Source organism: Perca fluviatilis, chromosome 1, assembly GCF_010015445.1.
Source record: "Perca fluviatilis chromosome 1, GENO_Pfluv_1.0, whole genome shotgun sequence".
In the NCBI taxonomy this organism is placed as follows: domain Eukaryota; kingdom Metazoa; phylum Chordata; class Actinopteri; order Perciformes; family Percidae; genus Perca; species Perca fluviatilis.
In genome coordinates this window covers 22,476,199-22,493,129 of record NC_053112.1, presented here as the reverse complement: position 1 = coordinate 22,493,129, position 16,931 = coordinate 22,476,199, and the positions used below count along the sequence as shown (strand labels likewise).

The 16,931-nt window shown below is 40.3% G+C and overlaps 1 protein-coding gene and 1 long non-coding RNA gene across 3 annotated transcripts in view; one reads left to right on the top strand and one right to left on the bottom strand.

Moving 5' to 3' along the window:
* The window catches only part of LOC120562917 (alpha-1,6-mannosylglycoprotein 6-beta-N-acetylglucosaminyltransferase B-like), a 125,911-nt gene that overhangs the window by 45,381 nt on the left and 63,599 nt on the right, over positions 1–16,931 (top strand). For both annotated transcript variants that reach the window (XM_039806872.1, XM_039806869.1), the window contains exons 4-7: positions 4,281–4,390; positions 9,382–9,458; positions 9,821–10,000; positions 13,251–13,415. In XM_039806872.1, coding sequence (XP_039662806.1) covers positions 4,281–4,390; positions 9,382–9,458; positions 9,821–10,000; positions 13,251–13,415 — 532 coding nt within the window. The remainder of the gene's footprint in view (positions 1–4,280; positions 4,391–9,381; positions 9,459–9,820; positions 10,001–13,250; positions 13,416–16,931) is intronic.
* Positions 10,904–12,150, bottom strand: LOC120562931. The gene is made up of 3 exons (XR_005639881.1): positions 11,993–12,150; positions 11,110–11,227; positions 10,904–10,980 (listed from the first exon to the last, which is right to left on the bottom strand). It is a non-coding gene; the product is annotated as an uncharacterized LOC120562931 (long non-coding RNA).

Here is a 16,931-nt window from a genome sequence, read left to right as displayed (position 1 = left end):
TGTAGCGGCGAATGGGACTTGATGTCTGAGTCCCCAGCCTGCAATTTGCCCATAGGGCAGCCACTCGTTAGAGCAGAAAACGGAGGGTATATAACGAGGGAGGGAGAGGGACAGCAAAAACCTGAGAAAATGAAGGAGGGGGACGAAGGAGGGGAAAGGACACAGAGTTGATTCACTCTGTTTTACCGTGAAGCAGATGAGAGGGAAGATTGGTAAGTCTCCCCTTGGGCGTACGCTCTGTGAAGATCACTGCTCTGGCTTGGCTTTACCTATTTCTCCTCCCTTAAGCACCCATCTAAGCTCCGTCAGTAACAAATTTTAGCCCAGGAGGCCTTCTTTTCCACAGTACTCAAGCGACACTTTTATACTGCAGCTTTGCTGGAAGTAGTCAGCAAAGCAAAATATATACTTACATTCTTTCCTAATTTCAGTCGCTCTGTGCATTCAAACCTAATTTTCTATACCACTGTAGTCTACATGAAAAAACAGAGTTGGTGAATGTGCATCTGTGTGCATTCATGCATCTGTGTTTGCATTTGTGTATGTGTGGAAATAAGCGTTGGAGGGGAGTAAGCGCTGATGAGTGTAATGTTTTAACACCATGCCATGGGGTGGAATAATTCAGGACACACGCAAACAAACACACAAACACTCATGCTGACGCCTTGTCACATGCATCTCCTGCCCTGGACAGATATGGTTGATGGGATGCTGCCAGAACTGTCCTCTTCCCTTAAGAGGATGAGCTCATTATAGAAAGTGAGGGAGAGAGAAATAAGGAAACCATGAGAACACATTTTTGTATCCTTGGAAACTCTCCATCTATTCATCATTGATTTTCTCTTAGCGCCTCTCTTTCAATTTCTTCTTTTCAGAGTGTTCTACTTCTGGTTGGCATCCGTCAGTGGATTTCCTCTTATCATTTCTTCTCGTATACTTTACCCCTGTTTTGTCTTCTCTTTGCTCTTCCTAATTTCTGTTTTGTTCCCCTCATTTGTAAAACTGTTCACATTCATCAAAAGGGAGAAAGCTTCATTGCAAGTAACGCAAGTAACAGTGGGCCATCAAATATGTATATCCTTGTATTCTTTGATCATAGTAATTGTTTAATGTTTCAGTCAAGCTTTTTTTGTAGGCTTTTACACGAAGGCGCTTAGGATCTCTTTATTTTTTTTTATTTCTCTTTCTTACAGTAATAACACAAAGGTCCCCCTGGTACTCTTGGTCTGTTTGCTGTGGCTGTGGTGGATGTCCTTTTCATTATTTTCTGCCTGCTCCAGTTTTGCCTCGACTCTCACACTGTATGTTTCTTTGTCTGTCTCTTTGGATCTCATTGTGCAGTCCTCTCTGCTCCCTCTCAGTCTTTCATCCATTTCTCTGCCCTAGTCCTTCTAAGACAATCCCGTTCTCCTTCTCTCTTTGTTCATCTCTAGGGATGAGTTCACATTGTAGTAGACATACGAGCTCAGATTAGAAGGTCAAGTCTTATAGAGGCCAACTTGCACAGTCACATTGAAGCCCCCCAAAGAGGGCTTTATAGTATCAGGGGTTTCAACGGTTTCTCAGCTTACCAAGCAAGGTTTTGTCCTTCAGGCCAAATATATTGTAACTTTTATAGGATATGTACCATGGTAGCTGTAATCCTTAACAGCTGGGAACTTTTGTTAAATGTTCCATGCAATAATACAAATTTTTTCATATCATTTTATAGCCTTCTGTAGTATAATGCTGGCTCTCATTGTAAGACAATATTAGGTAATAACTTTCACTAACACATACTCTGTATTTGCCTCACTTGCGTGGAATGGAAGAGTGAAATTATAATTAGTTCTGTCAGATGCTTTTATTGAGATAACTGTTTCAGGGTGCTTTCACGCATAACATGTTTGGAAATGTTTATTTACACTGGAGATTTTACCTTTGGTATCTTTTAACAGGTGAGGGGAATGCCATTTTTGGCATTAAACAACCACATTTACGAAATGAATAAGTTCACAGTTATTCTTCCAACCCAACTGTTAAATCAGATAATTCTGAAAAACTATGAATGAGCCCACATTGCAAGAGTCGATAGGTGCAAGTCTACCGTCGTATATCCCTAACTGGTATGAAAATGAGAAGTCACTAAAGCGACAGGGATGATGGTCAGCTTCTCCAAATCTGAGGCCACGCTACTCTGCCGGAAGAAGAAAAGTGGATTGGCCCTTTCAGGTTTGGAGAGAGTCACTTCCCCAAGGGACGGAGTTCAAGTATTTTGGGGTCTTGTTCACTAGTGAGGGTGAGATGGAGATTGATCGAAGCAGATCGGTGATTCATCAGCAGTAATGGCGCTGCCTCGGACTGTCTTATTGAAGAGGGAGCTTAGCCTGAATGCAAAGCTCTTGATTTACTTGTCGAATTTCCTTCGCAGAGCATCTAGGCCTGGGTCCTTTACATTAAAGGGGGTCGGTTAAGGTGGTTTGGGCACGTAATTCGGATGTTTTGCTGTGGAGGTATCCTGGGATCCCCCAGGAATATGGGTCGGGATCCTGCTTCAACAGCGGCCCTAGACATGCATAAGTGCGATGGATTGAATATTATACTTAGCTGAATTCTCAAGGACTGGAAGAAGATTATGTCGTGACTCTCACTTTATTTTTTCCCAATGGGTAATTAGTTGTGCACTAGTAAAACAGAAACGCAAGATAAAAACACACCGAACATAAAAAAAACATTCAGAAAAGAAATTCAAAATAGAATAAAATAAGTTAAATTATGAATAAAAAGATAATGTACTGAATACTGATAATACTGAAAATGTAGATCCTGAATGGATGGCATCTATTGGCATGGGGTCAGAAATGTTTGTTTTTATCTGTTAGTTTTGGCTAACGGGAGTCTAAATGATCAAAAGTGGTATGATTTTGATAAAAGATGATTAACTTCAGGATCCTTTTATGTATGCCAGGTATGTTGACATACAGAGATGATGTATGTCTATATAAAAGCTTTATTTTATGGAACAGAAATACGGAATAATATTTCTGCAAATTTCATGTTTTGAAGACAGCTGTTTCCCCTGAAATATACATGCACTAGAGAATAATGACTTTTCTGTTGTAGTGAACATATTAAATGAGATGCACACACTTAGCAACATTTAGAAGTGACACTTACAAAGCTGTTAATGGAGCGTGGAGACTGCCTGTGACTTTGATGGCTGCCTCTTTTTTTTTTGCTTACACTTTGTAAAGCAACAAACATACTTTATCTGCATCAGTCCCTTAGTCCCATTACTTTTTAAATTCATTTTCATGCAGCTGCTGTAGGTATTTAGTCAGTTAAGCAGCCTTGCAATCCATCCTGCGCGCACGCACACACACACACACACACACACACAAAATCAATAATTCTGATCACACTCTGATGATGTGTTATTCTTTATTTAATTCCCTGGCTTTAATGAGGGTTAATACCATCTGCTGATTAGACAATACAGAGAAATAGGAAGGCACTCATACACAATGCACACTGAAATCAAGTTATTTGAATGGACATAATGGGCACAGCAGTATGAGCATGTGTGGGTACGCAGGCTTGGGTTTGCGAGATGTGAAATCATGCAATCAGATGCTTTGGAAATATGCAGAACTACAATGAGCCCACAAACAGATGCAAACACATACACACAACAAACACCCACATTTCACACACTTCTTATTATGTGAATGGGAAGTCTCTCACCCTATAGAGGAAGTGGTATTAACAGTGCAGGTCTTTTTCTATTTCACGCTCCAACCAAGTGTCTAACAATTTGCATCTCCCACCAACACTACTACATCTGTTGAGATGTGAAAAGGCAGGGAGGAGAAGCAGAGAAGGAGAGGCAAGAGAGCGGAGGGGGAGAGAAGTTAGACAGGAAAAGAGGTAGAAACAACAATGAGACAGGAATAACTGAATAGGAGAGAGACTAGCCCATGACTGGATTGAGGTGACACCATCGGGAGAGAAGGAATGGGTGATGAGAGCTTGGGATTTTGATGTCCTACTTGATGCAGAGGTGCATGTTTTTTGTCCAAGGCACTTTGTTTAAATTGAGTTTACATTGTGTGACAACAGTTTGAGGGTACCTGTCATTTCCGCATGCCTTTATCTCCTCTTCACTCTACATTTGTGTGTGTGTGTGTGTGTGTGTGTGTGTGTGTGTGTGTGTGTGTGTGTGTGTGTGTGTGTGTGTGTGTGTGTGTGTGTGTGTGTGTGTGTGTGTGTGTGTGTGTGTGTGTGTGTGTGTGTGTGTGCAGGTTTCAACCAGCCAGCCTGGTAGAGAGGATCCAAGCTATAGCCCAGAATGTCTCCAACATGGCCAACAGGGTGGAGCAGATACTACAAAACAGCATTGTACAAGGAAGAGGTAAGTACCAATCCCCATCATTATTGGTGCAAAATGCCTTTACCCCATTGTTTTACTTCACATTATGTATCCATAAGATATAATACAAAAAGCGTAACGTTTGAAAAAACAAATGAGTAATGTCATGAGTGTATGACTCTTGACCTGTGCAGCATACAGCATCTGATCTGACATACTTCCTTGTCCCTGTGTGAAGAGTTAGAGGCTTCATCATATTGTAGATCAGCCCTAATTACAAACATAAATGCTCTATGCACTATTTAATTGCACTATGTTCCATAATTAAAATAATAATAATTTATCATAAAAATGATTTACTCCTTCACACTTTGCACTCTTCATTGCACTACTGCCTGTCTATATTGTTTCTGTTTATAGTGTGTGTATATTGTTTGTTTTTGTTGTTTGTTTTGTATGAGTAAGCACATTGTGAGCATTGTATAATCCAAAGCAAAATTCCTCGTATGTGTCCTCATACCTGGCAAATAAAGCTGATTCTGATAAATGCCATATAAAACAACATACAGCACAATTAAATCACAAGAATAATTTATGCACACGACACCGAACCATGTCATCCAATCCACTCATCTCAAACACATGGACATTCACAACTGACATTGAAGTCCTGTTGCACATCCTCTGCAGCTTGTTTGTAACATTACATTTAGTCTCAAAGCACGCTGGAGGAGAGTCTGGCTACTCCACATAGCATTTGGGGATGGGAGGAAAACGTGCTCTGGTTTATTGGCATTTCTTTAAACCAATCACAATCGTCTTGGGCGGTGCTAAGCACTGGAGAAAAGCTGCGGTGCCGCTGCAAAATAGGCTTGGAAGGAACTTGTTTTGGTGGAACATGTGTACGTTTAAAAGTTGTTTTAGTCGTGCAACTGAAAACTCAGATGGTGTAGCTAGCTGTCTGGATTTACCCTGCAGAGATCTGAGAAGAGGTTAACCATAGTCCTCATAAATTGAACAGAGTTTAAAATGCCAACACAAAGGAAGCCCAAGGCAACGGATATACGGCCTAAATTAATGAAATCCGGTGGATTTTCCGGCACAAACGGGGCTCCGGTGCCTCAGGAAATTCTGCCGGATGCATGTATTTTTGCCGATGTCCGTTTCCTTCCGCTTTCTTTGTGTTGGAATTTTAAACTCTGGTTGATTTACGATTTATGGTTAACTGCTCCTCAGATCTCTGCAGGGTAAATTGAGACAGCTAGCTGGACTATCTGTCCAGTCTGAGTTTTCTCTCGCATGACTAAAACAACTTTTGAACGTACACATATTCCACCAAAACAAGTTCCTTCCCGAGGCTATTTTGCAGCGGTTCCGTGCGGAGCTTAGCTGACTATTGTGATTGATTTAAAGAAATGCCAATAAACCAGAGCACGTTTTTCTCCCATTCCGGAATGCTGTGTGGACTAGCCAAACCTTCCTCCGCAGCGCTGTGGCGCTTCAGTAATGTTCAACTTGAAGCGCAGCTGGATGCATGCACATCTGTCAGCTTGTGTTGGAGCTAAACTTCAGTTGCTGCTGAGCAACAGAACAGAATACAAAACAGATCTGCAGTCACAGACTTCTTTAAATGAGGATGTCTAGCTGATTTTTCTATTGACACAAATCATTTTTGACACCTTCCCAAAGTATGCAGGTGATAGTTTCAGTTTGATATTCTCCACACAAAAACCATAAAAAAACAATATAGTAACAATGTGCACATTACAGAAGTAAAGGTAAAAATAGGTTATCAAAAACATCAACCACAAAATCTGAAATCATTAAAATCTGAGAGTTGCCCCTTTACAGCATTTCTTTTCTAGATTTTTCTATCTTAACATAAGTCAAAACCAAGAAAAGCAGATTGATTTTATTTTTTAGGGAAGGTGAGAGGGATACATGTGAGTAATCAAGTCAGCGTGGATGGTTGTGCATGCGGGACACTGTAGTCATCTATGTATAGCTCATCTTTGCTTTATTGCTTCCATCCAACCCTGTTGTTTTCAGTTGTCTTGCTCTTGAACATTTTTAATCAAAACCCAAACAACACTAAGATTGTGACAGTTTGGCACACATTCATAATATAACCCCCATTATGATTATTCTTTCCTCCTGATTCTCCTCTCTGACGTTTTCTCTTGAGGGTAATTGCCCAACTCTTTACATGAGAATAAATTAGCATTACATCTCCTTTTGTTTTCCCCCACTACATCTGCAGGGACAATGCCAAAATGAAAACACTGCTGCTTTCTCTAATCACAGATGAATTGAAACACTGCCGGCAGACTTTATTATCATACGGCTCAGTGGCAGTTTATTTATCTCGTGGTCAGGCATGTGCAAGAGGGAACGACGAGAGAGAGAGAGAGAGAGAGAGAGAGAGAGAGAGAGAGAGAGAGAGAAAAAAAAGGACGTGATTAGAATTTCCTTACCCCTCAAGCACTGATGTGGCTTTTATTTTCTGTCTTGCAGGGACAGGAGTCAAGTTTTTTATCTAGTTAGTTGACCACATTTCCAATTGTTGCTACAGTGGTTGCTATTGTAATCATATTTGTAAGCAGTGTGTGTCTCACTGTCCGTGTTTTTTCAGTCGAAGGAGAGTAACCCAGGGGAAGACTTATGTGGAAAACTGTCTATTTTTCATTAGGTAAATGGAAACAGACGGAACTTAGAGAAAAGGCAAATATGTCCAGAGAGAGAAAGGGGGAGAAAAGGGAGGGGGGATTGAAAGACAGAGAAACACTGAGAAATTGAAGCTGCATTTTCCTCTCAGACAACATCATTTCAGTCACTCTCTTCCCTTTATTTCTTCCCTTCAGTAGCAGAGAAGCAGTTAACTAAGTCAGTGGAGCAATTAATGTAGTGAGTGTAGCCTAAGTGAGCAGAAGCTTTTGCTAGCGTAACACTAGGATGGTTGGCAGCAGTGAGAGACGACTGTGCTGCTTTGTCAGGCCCAGTGAAAAGTGTGCACTGCAGTAGAGCCAATATGGTGCGATATGGCATACGCTGGAAGCGATATGTTAATGAAGATGGAGGAAGCAAATATTGCCATAACGTCCAAAAGCGAGTGGAACAAAGCTGTTAACGAGAGTGACACTGTAACCTGGCAGTCATGAGCAGTAAGCCTGTGGGTCCAACAAGTGTCTGCAGTCACTTTGTGAAAGTTATTTGATTAAAGAAATACCTGCATTTTTAATAGGCTTTGACATGCACCATATGCTGCTAAATGAGCTGATAAATAGTACACTGGTTGAATCGCTGTTAGAATAGTTAATTTGACTGGATAATAAATATTCACATTACTGTAAAGCCAACTGACTTGAGTAAGCTAAGCCTAGACTAATAAAGCAGCAGTCTTGCATTGCCAGACCACCAGTCAGTCCACAGCACTATGTCAGTGCTGGCAGTGCTTGAAGTGGAAAAAAAATGTGCCGGTACTCTCTTGAATTGGCAAATCATTATGACATTTGAGATTTCTACAGTGAAAAACAAAACATGGAGATATTGCTGGTACAACAACAATTTGTTGTTATTTATTAACAACATAAATGTATGTATTTATTTAAACAAGTCTGTGTGTGTGCCGTGTGTTGTGTGTGTGTGTGTGTGTGTGTGTATGTGTCGTTCTCTTGACAGATTTAGTCCCCTCTCTGTCTGGCCAGCAAGTGAGGGGATGCTGCTACATGTTTTGCAGCCCAGTTTGTTATCTTTAAAAACGAGCCAGCTGTTCGTGGAGCAAAAATACGTAATTTGACCAACAGTCAGGCCATCCATGTGTTTCGTTACTCACATTATTGTTGACGTCGGTGTCACTGACTAAGGTAACGTTAAGGTTGGTAGCTGCAGAATCCTCATTAACGCTAGCTGTTCCGCTCACATCGATGTTAACGTTAGTTTGAAGCTCATGAATCATACCTGATGTTTCTGGTTGGACTTGGACCTCTGCTGACGTGTCTGGCTCTGGCACACACAATGTTTTAGTACCTTTCTGAAGCCAGGCTAACATAATGACTTACAAACTCGACAAACTTCGTTTTAGTTTCTAGGTTTTCAGCAGTGAAAAATCTGTTACGGTCAGGTTGCAGGCATCAGACAGCTTTTCCGAACTAGCAACCGTGGCTAAGCAAACTTCTGATAGGGTGGGCCGACTGCTTGACTTTACGTGATTCGTCAAGCTCTGAGGTATGTCACATAGTGCCCTCTGGGTAGTGTAGTTTCTTTAAAGTTAGGGTCAATCTCGCTGACACTGACGCTTTCTCTGTCAGTGGTAGAGTACCTGCTACATGCGAGAAGTAGCGGTACGCAAGAAAAAGTAGGTATGCTTAAGAGTAAAATGTAGACGTGCCAGTACTGCGTACTGGTGAGTACCGGCCCACTTCAAGCACTGAGTGCTGGAGTATGTTCTGGCTTCAACAGGAAGAAGATAGGGGGGAAAAAAACACTCTGGCTTGTTTGTATTTCTTAAGACCAATCACAGCTATCTTTGACAGCACTAAGCCCCAGATGCAGCAATGGTGCCCTTGCGAACTAGATAGCGGACATAGCAGAAGGGGAAGGACATCAAGCTTTATCCCAGCAATGTTTACCGTGGAGCCAGACTAATGAAGCAGTGATTGTGGGTGAAGCAAAGTATTTTACTCACAAGAGTCCTTTATTGCTTGATATTTAAAGCCTCTGAACACTCACACAGGTGTTTTTTTGTTATTCGGGCAGATTAGAACTATGCTCAGGTTGAAGGTGGGCCAGAGCTTTGATGGGAATCACAAATCTTCATCTACCAATAGAATGATAAAGGTGGCATTTGTCCTGCCCTAACAGGTGCAAAAAAGCTAACGAGGCTCAGAAAGATGTCAATCAGTCTGTACACACCCACACAGTCCTGAGAAGAGGTGTTCAGGTCCTTTAAAAATGGGAGAGGATCCTGGTGCGTGTATGCTTTACGTATATGTTTTACTACTGGAGGTAAAATGTCACTCACTGTGTCTTTTCAGCAATGAGAGATGTGACATCCGGCCAGTGTGAAGTACCAAGAGACCCCCGCTTCCCAGAGTGTCCTGGGAAAGTAGATGTGAGTGTCAATCTGTTGTTTTTATTTGGAATATGATGGTGCAGCAGGTGTTAACCATGATCCTTATTGACAGCATTGTTGTGGACCAGCCGACAGGTGGTGATGGAGTTAACAGGGGCGTCACACAAACGTAACTACAGCAAACGTAGCCTCTTATAGCCTGTACATTTTATATAGTTACTCAGCTTTTTTTTGCTGAGTTATAAAGTTTCCTTGCAGCCCAGTAGCAAATCATCTGTGCATGGCCCTGGGGTTTTGGAACCGCCGTTATAGAAAATAATTAATTATTCCTTTACATGATTTTGTTGGTACGTGAATGTAAATCTCACTTTGTGTATGTGCGCTCTCTGTATACCATCTAGTGGATGCGTGCACGTTGGACATCGGACCCTTGCTATGCCTTCTACGGAGTCGATGGTTCAGACTGCTCCTTCCTCGTCTACCTGAGCGAGGTTGAGTGGTTCTGCCCCCCACTCGCCTGGAGGAACCACAGCAGCACTCCCACCCAGTATGTACTGCAGCCAAAGGCCCCTAAGAGACAGGTGAGAGGATGACTCATATATATATATATATATATATATATATATATATATATATATATATATATATATATATATATATATATATATATATTCAGAAACACACATGCACAGTGGGTGAAGGCTGCCAGTTGACAGTTGATAGATGTACAGTAAACACACAAGTGATTATGCTTGGCTCACCACCTCAACGCAACTAACAATACTGCTTACATGTATTAAGAAAACAGCAACTAGCTTACTACTAAAACTACTTACATACATATTAACATAACTTAACTACATACACAATGCCTACTGTACTACAGTAATGTTATGACCACGAGTTATCAATATTGGTCTCTCCATTTGTGGCTATAACTTTCACAGATACCTCGCTTTCCTAGTTAATACCCATGTCTCACAAGTTAGGGGTTAAACATTTGATTAGATTTTCTATTTATTAAAGCTAGAGACACTAGAGAACACTAGAGAACTTTTCCCGCTTCGGTCCCCCTACAGGTTGGAAGCAGAATTGTCCATTACATTACATTGTCCAGTTCTTTCGAACTACAGATCAACCACCTGATCTGGCAAACTTGCATTATGTAATGTAATGGACAATTCCGCTTCCAACCTGTCGGGGGACCGAAGCGGGAAAAGTTCTCTAGTGTTGCTTTAAGATCTGCTCTATTTCCAGTTTGTTTGCTTAAAAAAAAGCCATACTAACTTTCCAATCTTGCTCAGTTCACCAAGGTTATATGTAAATACTGGAAATGAATTCGTAAAATACTGCAAGGGTAGAAATGAGGGCCACAGAATGCAGCTGATTATTAGGAGAAGCCTTTGCTGTATTTCATTCTCCTCAACATTCAACAAAAAATTTTTTTTTCATTTAGCTGATTTACAGTATATTTAACCAAGAATGTTACTACTGTCCCCTTTTGGCCACTGTAGATGATTTGTGGAAGCTTCTTTGAATGTGGATTTCGTTCCAGTGCATTCTGGGTAAAGAAAAGGATTTTAATTGTAGACCAACCAAATGCATAGTGTGAAGTACAAGAAAAGAATGATTCTTATCTCATGACATGAATAAAACATTTTAACAACATTGAGATATTTGCCATCCTTACCTTATTGTTAAGCTTTTCTGCACTGTTGGCAGCTAAACAAATATCTATTCAGTAGACAGTGACCTTAAATGTTAATTGCTGGCTCCAATAGGGGAAATTAAAACAAGAATCTTCAGTCCTGTAATGGAAAGAGAGTAGAGTCAAGAAAATAGAAAAGAGAGAGAGTGAGGAAAAGACTTTAGACAAGCAATATTGTTTTTAGTCAGCTGCTGGAATAGACAAATAAGATGTGTTTTTTCTCACTGTATTATTTGTCCCAAATTGTTGCCTTTATATTTTTTAGACAGCCTTTAATAACAACAAAGACCAAAAATTGCAAATGTAGAGTTATTACTGGTGGTCATCAAGTTGTCAGTCACATGTCCAGAGTATCAATCAAAAGAGGCAGGATAAGAGTGCTAAAAGTCCTTTTGTTCAAAAGATGCCGTTCAGTTAAGTATAATTTCATAATAGTTAACCTTCATCTGACTCTCTTTACTCTCTACTAATTAAAACAGGCCTGATCTCCCTCATCATTATCTTCCAACCTCTATTTTTCCTCAACATTGACTTTAAGGTCATAGAGCAGCAATACTTTAATTTGTTACACAGTCAAACTAATACACACTAACAGGAGTGTGAGCATTTTGCCATACCATTTGGTCATACCCATAAAAACGTATTTAACACATACAGTATATTTCTTGCTCTCTAGCTTCTTAACAACAACATCATTTGTAACAATCATGAATTGAGCAGTCAAAGTCTTCCCTAATTATGCTTGCTGGCTTTCATAAAGGAAAGGAAAATTCTCCACTCTTAATTTTACTATTAATTTTGACTGCTTTTTAATACAGGCCAATGAAATTGCCTATATTTTAATATGAAGTACTTTGTTTCTCACCTTGGTGGCAAAGTACATGGTGCCTTCTAATGCCTGTGCAGCAATAATAAGGGTCTTTTAATTTGGATGTTCACCAAATGGAATGAGGAAAGTCTTCATGCACACTTCACACTGGTTGTCATCTTTGGTATTGTTCCCACTTACAGTGGCTTGGTCAGCCTTCTACAGCGTTTGTTTGGGAACACAAAGAAATCATGAATGTTTAAAGTCGTTATTAAAGTGATGTGTGTCTTTGTGTGTATGGTTTCCCCTTGCTTACTACACTTTATTTGTGGCAACAGTGAAATGTTTAGGAGGCAAAGCAGAATGTCACTGTAAATGAAGACTGATCCATCTTACCCTGTGACCCAAATTACTGAACTGTGGATTTACAGTCTACCTGTATCTTACACACAAACGGGGCTGAGCCAAGGTTGTTCTCAGGGGGGAAAAGTTTTCTGTGTTAATAGCATAAGTTAGAAAATGCATGCTGTTTTAACTTTTCTTTGACAGGGAAAACTAAAGCCAGTCTAGAAATAGTAAAACAAATAGCAAAGTGAAGAACAGGGTTTTCTTAGGACACCGTTTTTCTTGAAATAGTTATCTAAAATATAAAGGGTGACTAGGAAAATTTAGCATCATGTTGCAAAATGGCTTATTCTTTTAAAAATCTACCCCTAAATGTTTCCTTGTATTTGCAAAGAATACAGAATTACCATCACACACAAGAAAAAGATTTGCATCCACAGGTTAAATCAGCTGGTGTTAAAACTGGTGGCTTAAATCTGCAGGTGACACTCCTCTTTCACATCTTGCTTGCTTCAGTTGCTTTGCTGTTCATTGTGTTTTACCAGCATTTAAGTCAATAAAAGACCAAACTAAGAGTCTACAGCCATACTAATGGCTCTCTGAGGCATGTTCATTCCTAAGATAAACAAACAAATGAACAAAAATATAAAATTCTGACCTGATGATGGCCCTAGATGTGAAAAGTCAGAGAATCCCCAAAGTTCAAACAGCCCATTAATGTCTGCCCCAAATACCATGGTAATCCATCCAGTAGTTGTTGAGATATTTCAGTCTGGAACAAAGTGGTGGACCCTCTGCCATCACTAGAGTTGCACCACTAGTGTAGCTAAAAGCTTAAGATTAACACCCATATTGCTGGTGTAAAATTTCGAATGACTGTGGTACTCTTTGTGCTTGATTTCTATGTTCTCACACTTTCTCTTCACTTTTTTCCCTCTCTCCTTTTACTTTCAATCCATTACCTTCCCAGGCTGCCTTTCGCACAGACCTTTCTGTGCTGCTGGACCAGGTTGGGGCAGGAAAGGAGTCCCTCAGCTTCATGAAGCGCCGAATCCGTCGTCTCGCACAGCAGTGGGCAACGGCCGCCAACCGCCTGGATGCCAAGCTGGAGCAACGGTGGAGGGACCAGAAGAAGGTGAGAGAAGGAAGGGAGAAAACAAAAGGGTGATTGATGATGTAGGAGAATGCTGGGTAAAGTGTTTATTCTTTCAACTGTGATCAGGTACTGTAAGAACTTTTTTTGTCATGGCGAAATGCAAAGTGCAGCTAAGAAAGACTTTGTGAGATCAAGAGCTTAAATGGTGTGAAGAGTGTTATAATACACACTATGCACAACAGTGGTAGTCAATTTAAAAAAAAAAGAAGGTGCAGTAGGAGGGAGAAGAGAGGAGGACAAGAGAAAAGCATTGACACACACAGTGCAGCTTTTAGTACCAGATAATTAACCTGAAGTCGTCATACTCAGATTCTAGTCAGAATGTGAGTATAGGATTAAAAGTTAGCTAAAAGCATTTCGATTCAAAGATACAAGGCACAGGTAACAATGTTTTCCACTCAAGTAATTGGGCATTTAAAAATGTTTCTTGAGGAATGTCAGTTTGAATGATGGTAGGAAAAAAATAATAGAGGAGGTAATGACAGGTTGTCACACATTTTTGTGGTCTTCATTATTCTTGTGTAATTGGCGTGTAACTGTCATTATGTATCCGTTCAAAGATAGTTCTTAAAGATGTATTCTCTAAATTAAGAATTTATCGTTGGTAATTGTAAAACCTTGTTTTGGTCGACACAAAAGTGTGTGCAGCAGTATGGACTTGGCTACTTCCTGCTAATAGCCATGTATGTCAGGGCGTTGTGTGAGAGAAAGGAAGAAAGAGATGCAAGGATAGATGAGAGAGAAGACAGAAATGAAAAGGAGAAACCAGGTGACAGATGATGATTATGAACGATTGGGATTACGATGAAATGCCACTCATGTGCCAACATGGCATCATGACTTTGCATAAACATACACGCCACTTTCCTAAAGCCAAATGGCATGTTATCTGTACACATTTTGAGCTATCCACGTGTATGTCTAAACATACACACCATGTGGCGTCTTATCGCGAGAACGTGCCGTACTATGGCGAGAACGTCACACGCGTAAAAAAAAAGGAAAAGAACATTGAGAAAGGCTTTAGTAACACAAAAAAAACGACAAAAAAATGACAAAAACACGACGATGACAAACGTCACACACTTAGAAAAATAATAAACGGTTGGGTTTAGGAAAGAAACATTGGTGAAGGCTTAAAAAAAAAAATTAACAAAAAAAAAAAAAAACAGTGGGACGCAATTCCAGCTCTCCTAGGTGAAAGTCCTGTGTTTTACCCATCCACCACCCCAGCACACCTCCCTCCGCGGACTTACGTCCTTTCATACTACTCGCTACGGCGATTCACAGGTAATGTAGGCCACTGGCGGCCGAACGGCGTTGATAAACACGTTAAAAAGCAATTATGCGTCATGATAACATGCAAAAATGGCATACGAATTGGCGTGTCATGCATACGCCACTTTATGAGATCAGTCTGCATGTGCCAGTGCCAGAGGGAGAAGATAAGATGAGAAAGTAAGGACAAGAAGGGGATGGATGGTAGTGGGGCAGGTATTGTAGAATATGGATTAGGACAGGATTTATGGAGGTGGAGAGGGGAGTCGTGAGGTGAGCAAGAAACACTAACCCTGGAAGGCCGAGGGGCCTACTAAACTAAGGGTGTAGTTTAAAGGCTTACTATTCCAAATGTCAGTGAAAGTAATATGTAATTTAAACTTTGAAAGCGTTAGTTTTTTTTTTTTCACATCACTCCAGTTCTGAAGTCTTTACACTGGCTTCCTGTGCCTCAAATAATTGATTTCAAAGTACTTCTGCTGGTTTATAAATCAAAAGGGCCAAAATACATTTTGGATGTGCTTGTAAACTATGACCCAACCAGACCTCTCAGATCATCTGGGACAGCTCTGCTTGCTGTCCCCAGAATCAGAACCAAAAAGGGGGAAGCAGCGTTCAGTTTTTATGCTCCAAATATCTGGAACAAACTGCCAGATAACTGTAGGTCCGCAACAACTCTCAGCTCTTTTAAATCAAGGCTGAAGACCTATCTTTTTGACGTTGCCTTTTTTTAATTCATTGTACTGCATTGTAAATTTTATTCCTGTATTCTATCAGTTTTTAATTTTGTATTCATTTCTATCTGCGTTTTAATGTTTTATGTAAAGCACTTTGAATTGCACTGTTGCTGTTTTTATAGCACAAATGTGCTATAAAATAAAATTGCCTTGCCTTGCACGTAACCTTTTAACTACACCACATTTTTAGGTTTGTCGAGCCCTTCCTACCTATTACCTTTCTTACCCCACTCTGAGTAGACTCATAATCTTTTAGTCAAAAAAATAATAATAATAAATGAATGAGTTAATGCGAGAAGGCAGATTGAGCACACATTCTGCTTCTTCTCCCCAAAATGTCTCTCTGTGCCCCCATCTCTCTCTAAAATAAGTTAACCCCGGTGGAAATAGTCATCTCTGTCTGAGATTGATGTTCTCCTTTCTTGTAGTGCACAGAGGGGATTTGTTATCCTCTACCATGGCTCCGTGGCTGCTTGAACAGCCTATATCCCTTTACAATGTGCTGCAGCTATTTGAACAACAGATGTCCTGGTGTTTGTAAGAGTTAGCCTTGGCTGTCAAATGCTGTTTTTCACAATAATTAGAAATGTAAGTAAAACTGTGTGTGTGCATGACTGCTAATTGGATATGATTGCAATAAAAGCCAAAGACAGAATCTCATACATTTAATTTGAAAAGGATACCTCAGTCTGTATCAGTGAAATTTACCATTTTTTGACCAGATTCATTTTCACTGAAGATGCACCGATTACAACTTTCTAGGCCGATTCCGATTTTCTTTGAGTTAGGCCAGCCGATAACGATTTTAGCCAATTTCGATTTCATTTTTTCTAACCACTTTACAGCACACGCAAATATTTATTTTCTATCTTTTCTTTAATAGAACATTTTTGCATAGAACATTTTTTGAACAGATAAATGGATCACTATAAAATAGAACTATATAAATTACCCCTGGTGTGGGAAATTCACACACATCTAAAGTGCAATGGTAGAACCATTTCCTTCTTTTCTTTTCACATCCAATATCCCTATACAGCTGACATGTTGCAGGTTAATTCACGAGGTTCCCTACATGTGCGAGAATAGCGCGGACACGCGCTACACACTGCGGAAAAGTTGAGAGAAAGGAAAAAGAGACCGTGCTGTCGCATCCGTGTGTGTGTGCGTTCTTGAGAACTGTAACTCATATAACTTATGTTGTCAGTTAACTGTAGCATTCACTGGCATGAAATCGGCATATGTCAGACTGATCTGCCGGTCGCTGGTCATGGCCAAGCACGTGAAAACCGGCCAATTCCGGTCACCGGCCGGTCTATCGGTGCATCTCTAATTTTCACTTAAACTCTAAAATAAGCACTCACTTTAATATTGAGCAGGAGAACAGCGCTTGATTTTAATTAACTCTGACCTCAGGAAGAAAAAAAAACATTGTCTGATGTGAATTAACTACAGCCTTGTACTCGCCTAACCTTTGTCT